The following is a 19,321-nucleotide window of genomic DNA, read 5'->3' on the forward strand; positions in this document are numbered from 1 at the left end:
CATCGCAGCTGGCCTGCTTACTCGTGCTTTTACATTCTTGTTGATCTTTCCGACCGTTCATTCAGTTTTCTTATCGTTTCTGTATATCTCTTTTCCCCCTTCTCCTTTTGACAATTCCTTGAGCTTTAACCCGCGGTGCAGGCCACCTAAAACTCCGCTTTCAGATGTTATCTCACCTCTTCGTTCTCTTCTCCCTCTTGCCTCTCCTCGCCTTCACCGCTCCTCTCCAGCCGGAACCTCTACATCGACTGCCTTTGCGCAAAATACCGACTGCTCGAGATGGCGAACACCCCGTACTAGCTTTCGAGCGACACCAAAAAGCAGCTATCAAGCGAATGCACCAATTCAAACTTGCTCCACCTCCTTCCGAAGAAGAGTTCCAGGCGCGCAATTTAGAAAGAAGACGGTTCGTCGAGTCAAACCCTAAGCGGTTGGATAAACGGTTATATATCCCCGACGCGCCACTTCCATCGATTCCTCAACGTCGACGAGATGAAGCTAAACGGGCATGGTGGAGACCTACCGATACTGCTGCTTCTGCTCCTTCGGCAACGTCAAGCACCACTGGCGGTGCCGTCCCGCATGTAGCTGCGAAGGGGAATAGTACGACAGGAGATGGTGCTGCGGCAGCTGCTGAAGCGACTGTAAAAGGTGAGCCATCACATAATTGCGTTTCCGATTCTCCTCTTGACTCGATTGAATCATGTTGTACTGATTCACTGATACACGGAGCATAGCATCCGGTTCCAACGCGAATGGTTTCTCCGAAGTCGCTTTGCAAGCTTCACAGGACGTCTCTTTAACCAACAGCGATAGTGAGCTTGTACAAGGCGGTCTAGACTATATCATCGAAGCGAATGATATAGGTAAGTCCCATTCCAAGACCTCATCCTTAGCCCATTTGAGATCTTCTCGAGTGGCATTATATCCGTGAAAAGATGCTTAGCTTAAGTCATCCATCATCAACAGGTTATCTCTGCGAAATCCAAATAGGTACACCAGCTCAAACATTCTTGATGCTCATGGACACAGGGAGTGCAGACACCTGGGTCCCATCTACGTGAGTGTGCGGTCGCAAGCGGACGCAAAGAATCAACTGTCAAGGCGCTTACTGTTGTTCTGCTTACGCAGGAGCTGCGGCCTCCAGAATTGCGGGGATCATACGGCCCTGGGAGCAGATAACAGCGACACATTCCGTGAGGTCCTCTCGGCGTTGGCATCCAACACGAAGTGCTGACCAAAGGGAAAACTGTACCTTTATAGAGGCATCCCAACAGCAATTCCAGGTCACATACGGTTCGGGCGCCGTAGCAGGCGTTTTAGCCGCCGATACGATGACGATAGCAGGTATGACTTTGGTCAATCACGCTATGGGAGTGACTCTTCAAGTGAGCTCTCGCATCCTATAATGGTTCCGGTTCCGGTTCTTCGCTGATGCTTTGGACACGATTCGACTGAGTAGGAGAGCGTTCAATTCTCAGCAGAGAACGTGCCTTTCGATGGGTTGATGGGCCTAGCTCTGAGTGTAGGTCAAGCCCCTCCTTCTGCAGTAATCTAATCATAATCTTGCAGCTTACAAAGGCGATATTTTCCAGAAACTTGCAAATCAAGGAGTTTCCACGCCTATCGAATAACTAGCCAGTACAGGTCTGATCAAATCGCCGATTCTCGGTATCGCCCTAGGCAGATTGAGTGAGTGCCTTCTTTCGTTCTTCCGTCGCGCTTGTTCTTCCCTTTCCGTTCAAACCTCCTACCCCAGTGCGAAGGTTGGAGCGGGTCACAGTAGCCTAAGCTGACGAGTCTGTGCACACGCGTATGTCTTTCCATATCCTTATGTAGCTGACGGCGAGAACAACGGAGAACTCGTCTTTGGTCAAGCCGACACCGCCAAAATCGACGCATCGACCACCCAGACCCTGCAAGTATCGAGTAACGATGGGTTCTGGCAAGTGGAAATGGGCGCTGTGACTGTTGATGGTGTACAAGCTGTTGGAGCAAGACAGGCAATTCTCGATACTGGCAAGTCCAGCCCGAACATTTCCGTTCCTAACCCTCTATCGAACTGAAGAATTGCCCCATGTGCTTGACGTTCTTCTTTATGTTCATGTTTATGCCGATGTCGGACTGATGGATTGATAATCATCGACGATACATAGGTACAAGTCTGATGATTGCCCCTCCTGCCGAGTACGTATTTTCTTCACTCTCAATCACCGAAATCGCAAGTCGACAATATCTGATATGTATCGTTACAGTGCCTCTGCGTTCCACGCTCAAATCAACGGTGCTGCCGAGTGAGTCGTCGCAACCACTGTGGACACGATTGCGCCAACGATCGCCTGCCTGCCTGCCTGACTGACTGACTGATCCGGTATGATGGACTTAGCGTCGGCGGCGGAATGTTCTCTATACCATGTATGATCGACCAAGAAGTGACCATGACATTCGGGAATGTAGCATTCCAGTGCGTTTTTCTCTCACTCTGTTTCTCTCTCGCTCCTTCCGCAATATCACCCACGCAAAACCAACATCGCCCCAACCGAAAAAGTGGCTCGAGGCAGAAATTCCTTATTTGTGCTAGTGGTAATCGAACTAACCATCACATTTGATGATATTATGCACAGAATCGACGTCCGCGATTTACTATTCCAACCTCTTTCAAACGACTTGACAGGCGACTGCCTCTCCTCTTTATCCGCTGGAACAATCAAAGACGACGTCACATGGTTATTGGGCGACAGTTTCCTCAAAAACGTCTATATGACCACCAACGCCGATGATCTGACTGTCCAACTTTCCGCTCGGACGGACGTTGAGGGAAGTTCGTCAGCTTCAGCGGGTCAAATGGGTGTCTCAGCAAATGCCATTAACGGCACTTCAACTTCCACTTCTACTTCGAACGCAGCTATTCAAAGTGACTCAGCCACCAGCGCAAGCTCGGGCGGAGTGACGCCGTCAAATTCTGCTGCTTTGAGTGTAATTAGTGCGTTGGCGGCGCTTTTAGCTGGGGGAAGTAATCTCTAACCTAAACATAAATACCGTCCTGCGTCTTACGTTTTACGGTCTTCGAGCGGAAACTTTGTTATGTACATACCATACTGGTAACTGTCCTGAGTGAAGACTTTCGTTCTTCAGATGACATGAATGTACGCTCCTTTAGCATCTCTCATCGCGTCATAAGGATTTATTCCAGTGGTGCCCAGATATTACATGCAATGCATTGTATCTCTAATATATCTTAGATGTAAATGTATACGTATACAACGGAGATAGCATAGATGATGGATGCACTTCAAGTGGTCATCATATAGGTTTATCAATATCTTTCACGAGTAAACCTAAAGCACTAGGCCTTGGTCATTTGTAATCCTAATCCGCCTGACCAATTCTTGCCCAACTCTTCTAGCGAAATGACACTAGCTTGTTTTTGGAAATCTCCAATAGAGTCAACTCGGATCGCCTGACCGTGTACGACTACATGACAGCGTGAAAATCACAGGTTGTTAGTCATGCTTAAATCCGCTTATCTCGACAGACTCACCTTCTTCCGTATCATACAGACTGGGTTGAGTCAGATAACTCTCTCCCGATAATCTATGTGTCGAAGTACTATATCTTCGGTTTTGAGGTATGGGTACGTGTAGCGAATTGTCGATTTCGAGAACATCAGGCGTTTCATGATTATGATTATGGTCAAAAGCGCTTCCCAGATCCCTGGGAACCTTCGTCTTTGCTTTCGAAGGTATGATCATCTCTTGATCCCGTTGTTCTCGACTGTATTCCCCCGTTTCACCATCAACACCGGCATCGATGAAAGTCAAGGCGTGTAGGAAAGTAGCTAATTCTCCGGGATGTCGTGGGGTGATCAATGAAGGCGAAGGCGAGCTGTTGATCGTAGATACAGTGGTATTTCTTCTATGTCTTGTATTGTTCTCTATGGCGGTGGTGAGGGGTAACGAATTATGTCTCGCTTGCATCTTGGCTCTATAGGAAGTCGTGACAGGCGATTCTTGGTAGATGCTGATCTTTGGTTTGACGATGGGCGATTTAGCTGAAAGAGTATCCAACGTCGACTGGATCGCTTCTTCTCTTGAGGACTGGACCAACTGAGGAGTGGAACATCCTAAAGAATGTACAATACTACCTCTTCTTTCCTCATCCAAGATATCCTCCAGACCCAATTCTTCTCCTTCCAGGTCGACGTGCAGGTTCAGGTCGGTCGTTGTTAGTTTCGATAAAGCCGGCATAGAAACCGAAGCGGGTAATCCATCGATATTGTCCAGAGCATGAACACAGCTGCTTCGTCGTGATTTCATGCCCAATAGCGAGAAATTAGAAGATCGTCTCCTGTCCAGGAACTGTTTACCTTTTCTCGCTCTCGCTGATCGATCGTCCATTCCATCAATGTTCTGTTGGAAGTTCTGATAATTGATGTCGGAAGACAACCTGTTCGCATGATCCACATCTTGGATATCCAGCTCATGATCATGTTCGCCCTCTTCGTGTTCCGTCAATCGTGACAATCTCCTAGACAGCGAGGAAGTCGACCTTACCATCCAGGAAGATCTTCTCGCCGCCTTCTTACTGGACTTGCGTCGGGGCACAGTAGGCGATGTCTTGAGGGGTTCCATATGTGGTATCCCTGTGTAAGAATTTTCAAGATTGTTGCTGGTCTTACTACTCTTTTCTTTTGATGATTTTCGCCTGGTCAACAGACGATCGACTGTTTGACCTAGCGATGCCAGTTCTGGAGAGCTGGACGAAGGTGTCAAGGCATTCTTGACCTTTTTGATCCATGATTGTTTACGCTGCTTCATACTCGGCCTTCTATGCGGCGACGGCACCCTAGGCAAGGGCTTATTCTTGTCTGGATCTAATACAGAAGCGGCACTGCCCCGTCTGAGTCCAACCTGGACCCAACCGCTGACCGATTCTCCGTCCGCCAGATCGATCTCCTCGTCGATCCGTTGCTCTGTTGCAATATCGTCCAATCCAAAAGTAGCTGTCCGGGTGAGCGCGTGCCCTTTTGATTGTGAGTTGGACGATCCGGAACTGTCGCAAGTGTTGGGTGTTTCGATCGAGGTTGACGATCTTGATATCCTGGTAATTTCTCGGTCTGGCTCCATGATCATCGATGTACGTCCAGTGAGGACCATTGATGCAGGTCTCCAAGGTGGTCGAAGAGAACTTCGCTTTTCTGACGATGAAGCTTCGGGAACTGCTTGGGCTACAGCGGTCAGATCTCCTTCTGATCGAGCTAATGTCGAATGACTGTACTGTCGGCGGCGTCTAATCTCAGGTTTCGGAGTGTGTGTCTCGATGATCGTAAGGGCGGGCATCGAGGGCGAAGAAGGGATTGCAGCACGACGAGGACTCTCGTGCAAGGTGACTTCGGAAGACGAGAAAGCGGGGATCCCGAAACCCTTTGACATGTTTCTCATCGGACTGCTCAATGTTTTACTCCTTGAAGGGGAAGAGTCGGGTGAGGTCAAGTTTGATCGGCTCAGACTAAATAGTTTTCCCATCCGACTTAGACTTCGAGGGGGTCCGCTTTCACCCTGATTATCTAATAGCGCAGGAGAAGACTGGCCGAACAGATTTCTTTTCGATTTGCTCCACAGTCCTTTGAGGGGCGAAATGTTGGGAGATGTGGCTTTATCTTGATTCCACAGTGCCAGCGGATCTTCTTGAATCGTTGTCCGACGCGAAAACCACTTCTTCTTTGACTTCAACTGAGGTCCACCGGCCCAACCTTCTCCTAATCCAACAACACCAGGAACGGATCTGATATTCTCATCGATTGGAACTCTGAATTCCTGAGCATACAGCTCCGGGTCTTCTTCACCTGTGAAAGCCGAGATATATGAACGGCGAGAATTCGAGCTCGTCCCGTAGTCCGCCCGAGTCATCAGCGGAGCTTCTAAGAATCTAGCCTTTTTCACGCTTGTTTTCCTTTCTGGTGGTATGTCCTCTGGGGTCATTGACTGCTGGGTCGCTCCATCATGTATTTGCCCCAACGATCCTCTAGATGATTTCCTGGAATGACTATTGTGATGATGGATCGAAGGGAGAGACGAGACGGACGGTTGAAGCGGAGTTGCGTCAAAGGATACACGACAGCGATTGCAATCTTCCAGATCTGCATCTCTTTCGATAGATGAGTAAGATGATTTATGAGATAGTGATGTCGAGCGCTGATGGGTGTTTGGTGTGATCCGAGTGAAAGTCAGGTCGGTTCGAGAGGTCGAAGCAGAGTGATAGCTGTGAGAGGAGTCTAGTGATAGACGAGCAGCGCGAGGGGACATGGGCGGAGTGATTGGCAGAGAGCGATTGGAGACCCTAGGGGTAGAAGGCGAATGATGAACGGAATCGAGACCTGAGTGTGGTTCCCGTCAGTAAAAGATCAGAAAGAGACGACGGGATTCCATTCGTACTCACCCATATCATTGTTCTCTCCAGGTAACGCCAGTATCCGAGAGGTGGGAGAGATAGGAGGGCCTAGCACGATTCTCGAAGTCGAAGGACCGGCCTGCGTGTCCGACGACATAGTGTATGTCTCCATTTTGGAAAGATCAGAGTGGGAAAGGGGATCGAACTGAAGAGGGACAAGCCAGGCTGATGTATCTGTTGGAGGGCCGATGACTGTATGAGCAGGTGCAATGGTGCAATGAATGGAAGAATCAGCTAATGGTCATTCCATATAACCGATCATGAGACATCGCCTTGGATCGTGTCGCAGGACGTTGATGATCAAACGATACCCGAGACAATCTGTGTCTGATCAAGACTTCCTTCCCGAGCCATTCCATCTGCGAGACCTTTCCAAACGGGACTCACACAACGTAAGGTGCAGAGACAGTTCACCCAAATATCTCCATATAATGTCCCTCCCTGCCTTTGGGTATCGATCGGTGTGCCCAAAGCTGAGACCGATTACTTGACTAAGGTGGATTTTGTTAAGTGGATTCTGGCTTTCAAAGACCGCCAAGATGAGACATTGTCGTTTTAGCTTCAACCTTGAACTGTCCACTACTAGAGATCATTATGGCAATCATATACTCGTGTTCTCGATTACTCCTTCACAGTTCACAATTTACGCTTCACAATCTCGGCATCTGGTGTCTGTCGATCTTCCGACTTCGAAGAGCGATTCTCCGACTATGATGAGCTCGACAATCCAAGAGGCTCTTGCTTCTTGAAGATATCTCAGCCAGTCAGATTTGATGATGATAGAAGAGACGATGAGTTGTGACATACACGGTTTACAGTGAGAGTATCATGATATCTATATCAATTCCATCGAAACCCGTGGTGGACGTGTCTCCGGAAAAAAGTAAAGAATATGCGATCTAACATTGTGAATCCTTCTTCTTCTCCTTCCCATTCCTTGCTCGTGATCCCCTGATCTTACTCCCGCGTAGGACTTAGCATACTCCTTCCCTAGCTTACCTATGTATGTAACATCCCTAGCTACTTAGCGAGCATGATTTTCCTTTTTCCCCAGTGCTTCCATTGCCGAAACACGATCTATTGTGATGATTTTGAGACTAAAAATCAAGAGACATGTCATAACCCTTCAAGTGAATTATCATCCCTATCGTAACTTATTGCATCCGTACGTAATTCGCACACCTAAACCTCGGTCATGTCATGGCATGGCATGACGACACTAACTCGCAGTCGGTACGGTAATGAGATTAGTCTAACAGTTTATTGTCGATGCATGTGAAGCCCTTTTCTGGTACATACCCTGGACAAGGGAGAGGGAAGATGCGAGATCGAACAAGAACAAGAACAGAAAAGAATGGAAGATTGGTTCCTTAGACCACCTGTACACCTGCGCTAGTTCGGTTAGTCTCCGTCTCACTAGCGTTAAGATGGACTTAGCATCAGGAGGCGTCTTCGTCCTCCTGTTCGTCTTCGGGATTTCGTAGGTAGATGTCAAGCGCCCTCGAAATGGTCGTCCGTATCCGATCTCTATACCTCTATGCTTCGGACACATGCATACATACCCCTTTATCAGCGCGTTCAGCATATGTCACACTCAAAACTCAAGACACACGCATATGCACACGCACACGCACACGACCTGCATCTTGCGAATGCGAACCGATCCTTTCGACAAGGTACCCGCTCTCACAGCCTTTTTTTTCTGGTAACTTGAAAGATAGCCCTGGAACGGAGATTTTGCTGGCCTGATCTATCGGCTCGAGACCGAACTTCTCGGAAGGGCGGAAGGACACTCAAAGGTCGGTTCATGATGCAAGTGAGCTGACATGTTGGAACATGGGGCAAAAAGCATGGCAAGCTGGTAGTTCTGGGGGTGATCAGAAGCGGACCACCTCGAGCTCGAGCTTTAAGCTCCAAGTGCTTTCTTACCTTACCACACGTATCGTAACATCGTAACCATCAGCATACACCATGCCATACCGTACTTACTCACACAAAATGCTTCAAGCCAGAATCACAAATGATAAAAGGATCAAAAGGTCGAAAATCTCCCCGAGATGAGTCGACCCCTGATTATCCAAACGTGATTTTTACGAGAGACTGAAAATATACGAATATACGACTATTCAAGAGGAAAAGGAGCTTCGACGTGTTAAAGACTTTAAGGAGACTGCTTTGATAGCCCTGAAAAGACGAATGACGATCGATCGTTTCACTCGTACGTATTCATCTCATCACCCTCGTCGTACTCGTACTCGTACTCGAGTAAAATCGTAATCATAATACCAACTTCTTTACTCCGTACTCGCTCGCTTCCTCAATATCATCCACGCTTGTGTCATGATATTTGGTAACTTGTAAAAAAAGATTCCAGTGTCTGCATTACATACTCTTTTTATTTTCGCTCTTTCCTATCTTATCCAATCTCTCAAAATATCCCGGTTCTCGTCCGATCACATATGCATTGTCATTCCCACTCTTATACCCATTGCCATACACATTCACACGTGATCTTCTGTGCGTACTACAAACATCGTGATAACACCATACATTACATACGTATAGTATACAGTACATACTCCTAAATCTGGACCGCATGTCCATTCTCCCTCATTCATTCATTCCTACATGGGACGAATTAGACCTAGAATTTATCTTTTCTCGTATTCGTCTTTTGCGAGACTAAAACCGGTCTCACCCCATTCGCTCGATCCGCGCTAGAACCACCATTGATCTTGTTGGACAGGGTCAATTGGCCATTCAATGTCTTACCGTTCTTCGTGACTAAAGCAGCGAGCGTACTCGCTCTTTTCAGCGGAGTCGATGTCGACGTCGAGGTTGAGGTCTTGGCTGAAGTCGCAGTTTTCGGGTTGTATTGGTATTTCCCACGCATTTCCGTTATAACACTATTGCATGACCCAGAATTCTCACGCATCAGCGGTGCTCACTTGCTTGGAAAGTTCGAGAAGACATAGAACTTCGCTTACCTCTTTTTGGCTGCTGCTGATGATGATGTAGAAGATGCTGCCGAGGCTGATCTAGCGGACACGGTAGCCAAGGGTGCTACGGCAGGGTCGGACGCGTGATATGCCGGTCTTTGCCTAATACATATCCCTAATATCCGAGTTGACCATGTCTGAGTAATCCGAGATCAGCTTCTGTATCGGTGGCTCAACTCATGAGATCGTTTGGCATACCTTGAGATGAGCCGATGTCATACCGTCGCATTCCTTGAGAGCAGCTCCGGCTACATTCGCATGATAGTCAGTCACATTTTCCGATTTAAGCAGATTTCTACAATTTAACTCACTCGCAGGCATAGTCGCCGCTATGTATTGTAGCATCTCATCTGCCAACCGAGGAGCAGTCTTATTGTCGGTCATTACCTAACATAACAATATTTTATGAGCTTGAGAGTCGCTTTCGAGACTGATACCGTGACTGATGAAACATTAGTGTTCGAAAGATATATACACTTACCGATTCCCTCATCTTCTTTAATGCTTCAAAGCAAATTTCCACTGGTGATTTATTACCGCTCCTATCGACGCCTTTGGCTACTCTCGTACCGACCCCGGCCCCAGCCGACGAGGTAGAAGAGACGGAAATAGCACCTCTAGGTACTAAAGATTTCCCAATCTCCTTCCTAGTCGTCAGAGCTTGAGCATTAACATTAACATTCCCACTTTTTCTCCTTTTAACGGATTGTGGCAAATCATCATCGTCTTTCTCCGTATCTCCGTTTCCACCTCCGTCATCGTCATCGTCATCGATTTGAATCGGATCATCAGGGACGTAATCTTGATCTTCGTCTTCATCAGTATCGCCCCAATGCGAATTATCAAATTCAGCTTCTTCAGCTAATATCTGTTGATGTGACCGTTTCCTCGAGATGGGATTTGAGACTTTTTGAGCATAATTATCAATGCCCATCTGGACTTTTGAGCCTGCTCTACTGATTGTTTTCTTGGCGGGTTGCTTGCGTGGGGAAGCTTGCCTGAAATCCATTTTCAAGGTTGCAGATCCGTTCAAGTACGGCTTATATTTCTTGCCCAACTGTAGTAAAGTGACAACATCCACGTTCAGCTAATGCAGTGGTAGAGGATGCACTGACGTCCGAGCAAACTCACTTCGAGATAAGCATTTGTCCACCCTGCCGCACTAGCCACGCAGAATTCTGCTAGAATCCCTTCTATCACTAAAGTCTGAATCAACCTTTCACCGTCCGCCCTCGACCATTCGCTGCCAGCTCCGAAGAACGGGTTCTGATCCAGCCCTTTCCCCGATGATCCTCTGACGCCCTTGAAGCATTCAGCAGCGTTAACTATGGTAATCCGATCGTCCTTGTGGAAATTTTGGATCATCTGGATCACTTTGACAGCATGTGAGGTGACGTCTTTTGTGGTGAAAACGTCATCCTCCCGTCTCAAGCAGACATCGCAGCCGTGATTGCAATCCTGAGGATCGAATGTCTCGTTGAAGAAAGATAAGACTTGAGCTCGTCGGCAATCCGCTTTGTTGGCGCAATATCGTAAAACCTCGTTCATCGATGCTTTCTGCCGCTCTTTCTGATCTCTAGATAGATTTTTGTCTTGATCGATTTGGTTGAGCACTTTCTTACCGTCTATTTGCAAGACACTGTCAGCCTACATCCAGAGTATACGATGCGGACATCGACCTTTTTGCTCACCTCCAAAGGTGTAATACAGTATACAAGAGGACGGGTTACCATCTCTTCCTGCTCGTCCAGTCTCTTGGTAATACCCCTCCAACGATCTCGGCAGAGAATGGTGAATGACGTATCGAACATCCGGCTTATCAATCCCCATTCCAAAGGCAATGGTGGCTACGATGATCTCGAAATGATGTTCTTGCCAACCTTCTTGAATCTTTCTTCTATCGCCTTTAGACATCCCGGCATGATAATGATGAGCTTCTAACTGATAATCATCCCGAAGCTGCTTCGCCAGATTTTCGCATCCATCTCGAGAGTTACAGTAGATGATACCGGACGCTTGTTCGCCTTGAGTCCTGATGAAAGCGACTATCTCATCTATGACTTTCTTCGTCTTCGGCCGGACTTCATAATGCAGGTTGGGTCTATTGAAAGACTGCCGCAGTACCCCACATCCTTTGATGCCTAATGACCGGATGATATCTTCTTCGACTTTGTTCTGAGCTGTAGCTGTCAATGCCATTATCGGTACACCGGGATAATCTTGTCGCAATCCACCTAATTTGAGATAATCTGCACGGAAATCATGTCCCCATTGACTGACGCAATGCGCTTCATCGATAACGAATCTGGCTAATCTCCGCTTTTGCAACAGGTTCCGTAAGATTGATTTGATATGACATCCCATCGTCAACATCTCGGGTGTGACATACACGACTCGTGTGTATGGCTCGGGTCTCGACAATTCCTCATGAGCAAGATTCTTGTCCTTCTGCGTCATGTCACCGGTATATGCGATAGCGGGTATGTTTAGGTTACACAGATGTCGACTTTGATCGTTGATCAGGGAAATCAGCGGTGAGACGACGAAGGTAACTCCTCGGGTTTTGCCCATCGAGCAGATTGCAGGTAGTTGATCTGATATCGAAAGATCAGCTAGAACAGGTATAGCAGATATCAAGGCAAAACTTACAAGTCAAACTCTTTCCACCGCCAGTAGGCATCAGGACAAAGACTGCACATTGATCATCATTTGGCCGTCCAACCCAAGAATATTGTGACAACTCACCATCTTTGCCGGCCATAGTCTCGTTGATAGCCTCTTTCTGATGTTTCCTGAAATTCGGCAATTTGAAAACATGCCTCAACTTGGTCTCCACTTCTTTGGTCCACGGATACGTCTTCTCCACTTGAATTTTCCTTTGCACCGGTACCTGAGTGGAGCGAGACTTCGCCTGGGACGAAGACGGACCAGGGCCGCCCAAAATTGCTCTGGGCTGAGAGGCCTCAGCTCGCGGTGGTGGGAGATTGGATATAGGTTGTATTGGTGACGAGAAGATCTCTTCGACCGGAAGATCCTCCATCTCTGCCATGGCCATTGCTTTCGCTTTCGATGATGCCAGTTGCGACCTTGATTGCGATTGCGTCTGGCGCTTTGACCGTGGAGGTGTTACTGCGCGAGGAGGCGGGGATGAAGGCGGAATAAGCATCACATCAGGGTCTGGGTAATCTTCCTCTTGCTCCTCATCAAGTCCGCCTTCCGCCATCGCCATATCGTAATCATCGTGCGAAGGTTGGGGCATTATTGTACGAAGTCCACGCGAGCGAGATGGTCCAGCTTGAGGTGGTTCGCTGATATTTGCTGTATGACCTGAGAAGGGATGGACCAAAGCAGGATGCTCGATATCATCGCTTGATGGCCCTAGAGGACGTTTTCCTTGCCATTCTTCCACAACAGCCCTTGAACGGCTTGAGCTGACAGTATCGGGGGTAGGATATTTTGTCCGCGGATCAGAGACCATGGTTGAGCCGGATGATTGTGGAGGGAATGGGTGAGCAGCTTGCGATGTCGCAAGTACGGGCGTCTCCTTCCGTATATTCTTCTCCTCTTTCAAGGCATTAATCTTCCTTGTCAAGAATTCGCTATATACTGGCTTCAGCGGAGCTCACATCATCACGTATGATCATTGAGACTCACATGCTCTCGTCGATGAATTCGTCTCCATCGTCCTCAGCTTCTCCCTTCAATATCGCCATCTTCTTGTCTTTCAGTGCATCTCTCTCTTCCATCAATCGCACGATCTCGCCATTCAACTTCTCATCGGACCACTGCGAACCAGATCAGCTCCCCACGAATGGATGTCTGCAGGGAAGTTCAGACTTACCGAAGCAAACTTTGATGATTTGGGTTTTACGGTGGATCCGGCACTTGTCATTTCTTTTCCTTTGCCTTTATCCAGAGCTAAGAAGGGCGATCCAACGGTCGTCGAGGGTGTCATAAGGTGATCGCTCGGCTTTATCGAGTTTCCCGTCGAGTCGATCTTAGATTGTGATGCAGAGGAAGGTGTGGAGATAGCTTTCGGACGAGGAAGCGGTATTACTGCATTGCAATTCCTGATGCTCAGTAATGCGGATCGCTGGAATACCGGGACTAGGTGGCAAACTCACCTCGACTTTGTTTGACACCCGGTATATTACTTATATGATGATTCGTCATATGTAGCGGCTTGGCGACTTGAAAAGAGCTCTGGCCATTCCATTCAATCATAGTAAGCCAGCTAATCTGTCGGCGTGAACTCGTCGTTGGGCTTACAGGGGTTCTGACTGGTTCACTTCTTGAAGATGAGGCCATCGTATTTGACGAGCTGGGGGATGCCTTGCCTCCTTGCATCTTCGCCATGACCTCGTGTAGGTTGTTTCGGGGCGTTGACATATCGTAGCGATCATCCAAGCGGTATCGGTTGATTCTTTGTTTATACAGGCATACTGATCAAGTGAGTATCCGGATACAACATTGAAGCATAGATGAGGAATCGAAAAGAAAGAAATCACAAATTCAATGTTGCTACTAATCAGACGCGTCAAAGCACAATCATCCAGGAACAACAACATTACATGGTATTATGGCATTAAATGGGTCACTCATTCATAAAAAGCACGGCTGAATTCCGGATGGAGGTCGTCCAGAAAACATCAAGAAAGCTCTTTTGTCTCTCAATCTACAAAGATATCCCCTACAACCACCGCAGGAGCAATGTCGATAGCCTCGTCCTCCTCAAGATCATTGAGGAGCGCCCTCAAGAGGCCGACCGGCTTTAGACATAGAGGAGCAGTCACCGAACTTCCTCTTTTTCTCCTTCCAGCGCTTTCAATACGGTATCAATCATCGTCGTCCCCCTCAGATACGCCAAAACGACGGGATAAGGAGAGATATAATTACAATACTTCTTTGAGCTTCTCCGAGTCGCCTGATCCTGATGTAAGCTCAAACATTATCTGCTGCCAAGATGTCATCGTTATTGAGTCTCAGCTGATGGTCAGAACTAGCATGTTCATTGGCGAAGAGTTACAGCTGCCGAGCTGACATCTCGAAAAGAGCCGCCGACAAGAGTCAAAATGCTCGTTAGGGATTTCATCGATGATAGTCTGTACAATGTGAGTCAAGTCCCCTTTTCTAGTGGTAGATTGCTCAGGCTTAAAATTCAGCTGACTGATACACGATTATCTTCCTTGTCAATCAGCCCAACTACGGATATTTCTCTCGGAATGCAACTATATTCACTCCGCCCAAAGAAGGATTCGACTTCACTTCATTCGCAGATACAGCTGCTTTCCAAGAAGCAGTAGCTGAGCGTTACGAGAAGGAATACGGGTTAGAACCCACTACTGGCCAGACGGGGGGGTTGGGTAGACAGGTTTGGCATACTCCGACAGAGTTGTTCAAGGTGAGTGAGCTAAGCCGAGCGAAGACTTTGCTGGGAATCTTGAGATGAATTATATGCTGATCCAGAATTTGTCACGTAGCCATACTACGCTCAGACCATCCTTACATCGATATTGCAGACATACAAGCTGAATCATTTCCCCCACGAGCCTCTAATATTGTACGAAGTAGGAGCGGGTAATGGATCATTCATGGTCGACTCGCTTTTGTACCTAAAGAAAAATCACCCAGAGATATACGAAAAGGTAGAATATCGTATCATCGAAATATCAGCCTCATTAGCGAAAGGGCAAAAGTCTCGTGCGGAACAAGAAGGTTTAGGCGACAAAGTCACAGTGATCAACAGCGACTTCTTCAAATGGGATGGTACGATACCCGGCAAAGAGAAGAAAGATGGAGAAGCATGTTTTGTGGTTGCTCTTGAAGTTTTCGTGAGTCGAGTTGACATGACGTGTTTCTCGCATCCAATCGCAATTCCAATTCCAACGACAATCTTCCTTTGACTGATTTGACTTGGAACGGCTAGGATAACTTCGCCCACGATATGATCCGATACGACATCGCGACTCTCACGCCCTTCCAAGCCATCGTAGCTATCGACAACTCCGGCGACTTTTCCCTGTTGTACGAACCTATCTCCGACCCCCTGATACGGAGGGTCTTAGCGTACAAAAGGCTTCTCCCCGAATCGTCCAGCACAATGCCACCTGCATCTTCACCATTATTGCGTTCCAACATCCTTCGGTCGATATATAGCAGTCTGCCTTTCTCGCCTAATCTCACACAACCAGATTTCCTACCTACTAAAGCTATACTATTCTTGGAAACCCTCCGGAAACTCTTGCCGAATCACCGATTGTTGATTTCCGATTTCGATGTTTTACCGGACGCAGTAGAAGGGAGAAATGGACCGGTAGTTCAGACTAGGTATGGAGGGTCGATGATTCCATGCGAGACGTTTTTGGTAAAACAGGGGTATTTTGATATTTTCTTTCCTACCGGTGAGCAATCTTTCTTCTCTCTTCACCCTCAGAATGCCTGAATGTCGCTTGGGTTGGAGTAAGCCAAGTGGGCTTCTTTCTTTACTTGTTCATTGTTGATCGGTCGATTGTGTTCGCTCGGTAGATTTCGAATTATTGCGCGATGTCTATTCGATAATAATGAATTCTCCATCAATCATCACCTCATCTTCCCCTTCTTCTTCGGGCGACGCGACCGAGTCGAAGTTGACCGCCTCTCACACTTCATCGAAGAAGACAGGAGCATTGACACCGACATCGACACAGACACAGACACCCTTGAAAGCTATACCTACAGATTTCTTCTCCGGAGTCAAAGGGTTCAAAAGGCGCAAAATCAATATATTCACACATAACGATTTCGTAGATGAGTTCGCTGGTACGAGTACGAGCTCGGGTAGGAGACAAAATCACGGAGCTGGAAATGGAAATGGGAATGGGAATGAAATCATCAGGAAAACTACGCTGAAGAATGGGGAGAATATCATGAAGCAGTTGTATAATAATGTCAAAGTGATGTTTTAGGGATGCATTCACTAATTCTAGCCATGCGATGAATAATGACATATACCATGCATGCTATTCATACCTATATATCTTATCGGTACTGCTTCCTACGCAGGTGACGTTTACGCATCTGGCTCAGCGGCGATTGAGGAGACCGGAAGACATGTCAGATCGTTGCATCGTGGATGTGAGCTGATCATCATACCGATAATATAGTACAAAAGCATAACAACAATCTCTACATATCTGAAAGCGCCTTCCAAGTCGAAGTCAAAGTCAGCCGAAAATTCCAATTCAATTCGTATATCCTGAGGGTCTATCTAAGTGATCCTTATACAACGTATTCTTCGAGGGTGAGGGTAACGTGTAACGTATAACTCAGGTAAAGGTAAAAAAAAAAAATCGAATAATTCACAACAGATAAGTCTCCTTAATTCCCCTGCGTCTCATGCCCACTACCACCGGCACTTCCTCGCCCCTGACCAATTTATCATGTTCTTCAGAGGTCAACCTCCTCGATGTCCTTCTTAAGCCCGTATCGAATCGTTCTGAGCTGATACTGACACCGAAAGGTTGTGGCGGACCATGAGGCGTTCGTATCCCATTACTTCCTCCAGATCCCGATGAGGCCGATCCGACAGATGCAGATGAAGGCGAAGGTGAAGGCGAAGACGTGTTGAATTTCCTTTCGAAATCCCTTTCGAAATCCTCTCGGTGCTGTTGAGTATTGATATTCTCTCTTCCTGTCGAAGCGAAAATATCCCGTCCCCTATCCCTGTCCCTTTCCCTTTCCCTCCTTAGCTCCCTCTCCCTTCGCTCATCCTTCTGCGTCCCCCTCAATCGACTCATACCTATATTCAACCTCGGCGTCTGCATTTTATTTTGATTCCTATTCGTATTTGTACTTGTATTCCTCAAAGCCAACGCATTCTTAATCACATTCTCCCTTTCTCTCCTGACCACTTCTTTCGCGTGTCTCTCTCTCTCCGCTTCTCTCATTCGTTCAATCTCATCGTACTGCTCAAACAACAAATCTAACCTTCTCCTTTCCCTTTCTTTCTTTTCCTTCTCCCTCGCCTTCTTAGCTCTTACTGCTCTGCGTTCTTTCCACCTGAGAATCGTATTTAACACTACCCTCCCTATCCAGCCCGTCGATAATCCCATAAACCCCCCGAAGAAAATCACGGCCCCCACCAGTACCCAGAGGGGGTAAAACGCTTCTAGTATTCTACCCAAGACGATAGCTGGACCCAGGACGAACGCTTGATACAGCACCTTCCCCAGGCCGATAATTGGGTACAGCAGGATCAGAAGGGCGCCACTGAGAAAGTATAAGAGATTGAGGAGTAATGGTAGTGGCGTAATAATGATTGTGGCGATCAAGTAGATGGGGTAAAGTAGGATACCGACGATCATCCGCCACCAGGATGTACCGCTCCCTGCGGATGGAGTGTTGGATGGGATGGGATTGGGGATGGGCGGGAAGCCGTATGGCATATGAGGGTAACTCGGTACGGGCACGTCCATCGAGCTTGGAGGCGAGTGGGATTGGCGGAATGGCGAGGAGGTAGGTAAGAGGTCTTCGAGGTCGTCTGCGCGAGAGAAAATCTGGACGATCATATATAGGCAGACTACATAGACTGCAACCAATATCAATGTCATTTCATTATCCTTAGAATGAGCTCTTAACGATAGATTCAGATGAAAGATGATGTGATGGTAGACGAAGGATAGTCTGCTCGTAGTATATGATTCGCCGATGCGGATGAATTGGGAGTAAGGGAAGGAAACGAAAGGAAGATAGCCTGACATGGCTTCGCAAGACGTGACTCCACTTACAGACAACGACAATGGGTGAAGTCGGTTTATCCCTCTTCCGACCTCTCCCGCCGGCTCTATGCAGCTCCTCCAATTCCTCGATCTCCCAATCGCTCAGATCCACGCGCGAGCTATGCGAGAACGATCGTAGATTCTTCGCATCTCCAGCTGCAGCTCCAGGACCAGGGCGTCTAGGTCGAAATGACTCGGATCGAGAGCGCGTAGGCTGTGGTAATGGTGATGGGGGTGTCGGTAGACGAGGTATCTCTTCTGGTTCTTCGTACATCGTGTTCGTGCTCGTGTTCATTCATCGACTCATTGGGTGAGACTGTTGTAGATTTCGTATTGGCACTTTGATCCTCGACTTGGGTCGGACGAGAAGAGAAAGTGCTTGACTGAGCTGCAAGAATGTGTTAGAGGCCCAAACAGATGAGATGTCGAGTCGGGCGAGTTAGGGGAATCGGGCTGGTATGTGATACTATCCAATTTCGGATCGGTGGGTTTACAAGTGTACTCGTTTCTTGACGTGAGAAAGTATGCTTGGACGTTCTCGTAATATTGTTGTTATTATTCTCCAAGAGGAATGTCGGTCTGCTGGATTTACTTTACTACTGAAACATCTCTGATTTTAAGCTTAGTACATTGATGTGACAAGTCGGGGCCACTGTGTACAGTATATTATTCTTGTTGTGATCGACGTGTAGTTGAGGCACGTAGATCACATGAGAGGAGAAAGGTGTGGTAATAACCGCGTTTTATTGGCTTTTGCAACCCGGTTTGGCTTGACTATGACAATGTCCAGATTCTTGATTGTTGTTGTCTGTGGATCAGGATCGAGAAGGAAGTAACACGAATGCGCGATATGCATATGCTTCACTTCCAACCTCACTCACACCATCTTCAGTTGATGGTACCCAGCTTTCATCCTAAACGAGTCATGGGGTCTCCGATATATAGTTCATGCTCATATGGGTGTATTACGTAATGGTCGCCAGAGCACGGTTCAACCGAATTTTGGAAGCGAGTTGAGTTGACCGAGCGAGTCGATATCAGGTTTGTTATCTTTCCACCTGTCAGAAATAGGCTTTCTTCATTCTCTACACCAGACACGGCTCATAACAAGGTCTT

The 19,321-nt window shown here is 47.4% G+C and overlaps 5 protein-coding genes across 5 annotated transcripts; 2 read left to right on the forward strand and 3 right to left on the reverse strand.

Annotated features, from left to right (window-relative positions):
- Window positions 1-164: 164 nt before the first annotated feature.
- I303_101050 (uncharacterized protein) lies at window positions 165-3,024 on the forward strand (the record flags this gene model as incomplete). Its single annotated transcript, XM_065968263.1, has 12 exons — window positions 165-651; window positions 738-866; window positions 970-1,060; window positions 1,132-1,196; window positions 1,264-1,388; window positions 1,463-1,529; window positions 1,639-1,692; window positions 1,840-2,019; window positions 2,157-2,187; window positions 2,256-2,294; window positions 2,387-2,464; window positions 2,625-3,024. 12 exons carry the CDS (start codon window positions 165-167, stop codon window positions 3,022-3,024), a joined length of 1,746 nt encoding a protein of 581 aa, XP_065824335.1.
- A 322-nt stretch (window positions 3,025-3,346) lies between these two features.
- Window positions 3,347-6,562, reverse strand: I303_101051 (uncharacterized protein; the record flags this gene model as incomplete). The annotated part of the gene is made up of 3 exons (XM_018404417.2): window positions 3,347-3,474; window positions 3,542-6,376; window positions 6,439-6,562. 3 exons carry the CDS (start codon window positions 6,560-6,562, stop codon window positions 3,347-3,349), a joined length of 3,087 nt encoding a protein of 1,028 aa, XP_018267071.2.
- Window positions 6,563-9,094: 2,532 nt separating this feature from the next.
- Window positions 9,095-13,838, reverse strand: I303_101052 (uncharacterized protein; the record flags this gene model as incomplete). Its single annotated transcript, XM_065968264.1, has 13 exons — window positions 9,095-9,356; window positions 9,438-9,586; window positions 9,648-9,697; window positions 9,761-9,836; window positions 9,931-10,506; window positions 10,581-11,074; window positions 11,141-12,043; window positions 12,099-12,140; window positions 12,195-13,048; window positions 13,104-13,234; window positions 13,291-13,505; window positions 13,574-13,652; window positions 13,719-13,838. The coding sequence occupies 13 exons, from the start codon at window positions 13,836-13,838 to the stop codon at window positions 9,095-9,097; spliced, it is 3,951 nt and encodes a 1,316-aa protein (XP_065824336.1).
- A 321-nt stretch (window positions 13,839-14,159) lies between these two features.
- On the forward strand, window positions 14,160-16,393 carry I303_101053 (uncharacterized protein; the record flags this gene model as incomplete). The annotated part of the gene is made up of 6 exons (XM_018404419.1): window positions 14,160-14,384; window positions 14,453-14,560; window positions 14,647-14,850; window positions 14,930-15,280; window positions 15,376-15,850; window positions 15,975-16,393. 6 exons carry the CDS (start codon window positions 14,160-14,162, stop codon window positions 16,391-16,393), a joined length of 1,782 nt encoding a protein of 593 aa, XP_018267073.1.
- Window positions 16,394-16,786: 393 nt separating this feature from the next.
- Window positions 16,787-18,479, reverse strand: I303_101054 (uncharacterized protein; the record flags this gene model as incomplete). Its single annotated transcript, XM_065968265.1, has 2 exons — window positions 16,787-18,015; window positions 18,215-18,479. 2 exons carry the CDS (start codon window positions 18,477-18,479, stop codon window positions 16,787-16,789), a joined length of 1,494 nt encoding a protein of 497 aa, XP_065824337.1.
- Window positions 18,480-19,321: the final 842 nt, after the last annotated feature.

Source organism: Kwoniella dejecticola, chromosome 1 (assembly GCF_000512565.2).
Source record: "Kwoniella dejecticola CBS 10117 chromosome 1, complete sequence".
NCBI classification, from domain to species: domain Eukaryota; kingdom Fungi; phylum Basidiomycota; class Tremellomycetes; order Tremellales; family Cryptococcaceae; genus Kwoniella; species Kwoniella dejecticola.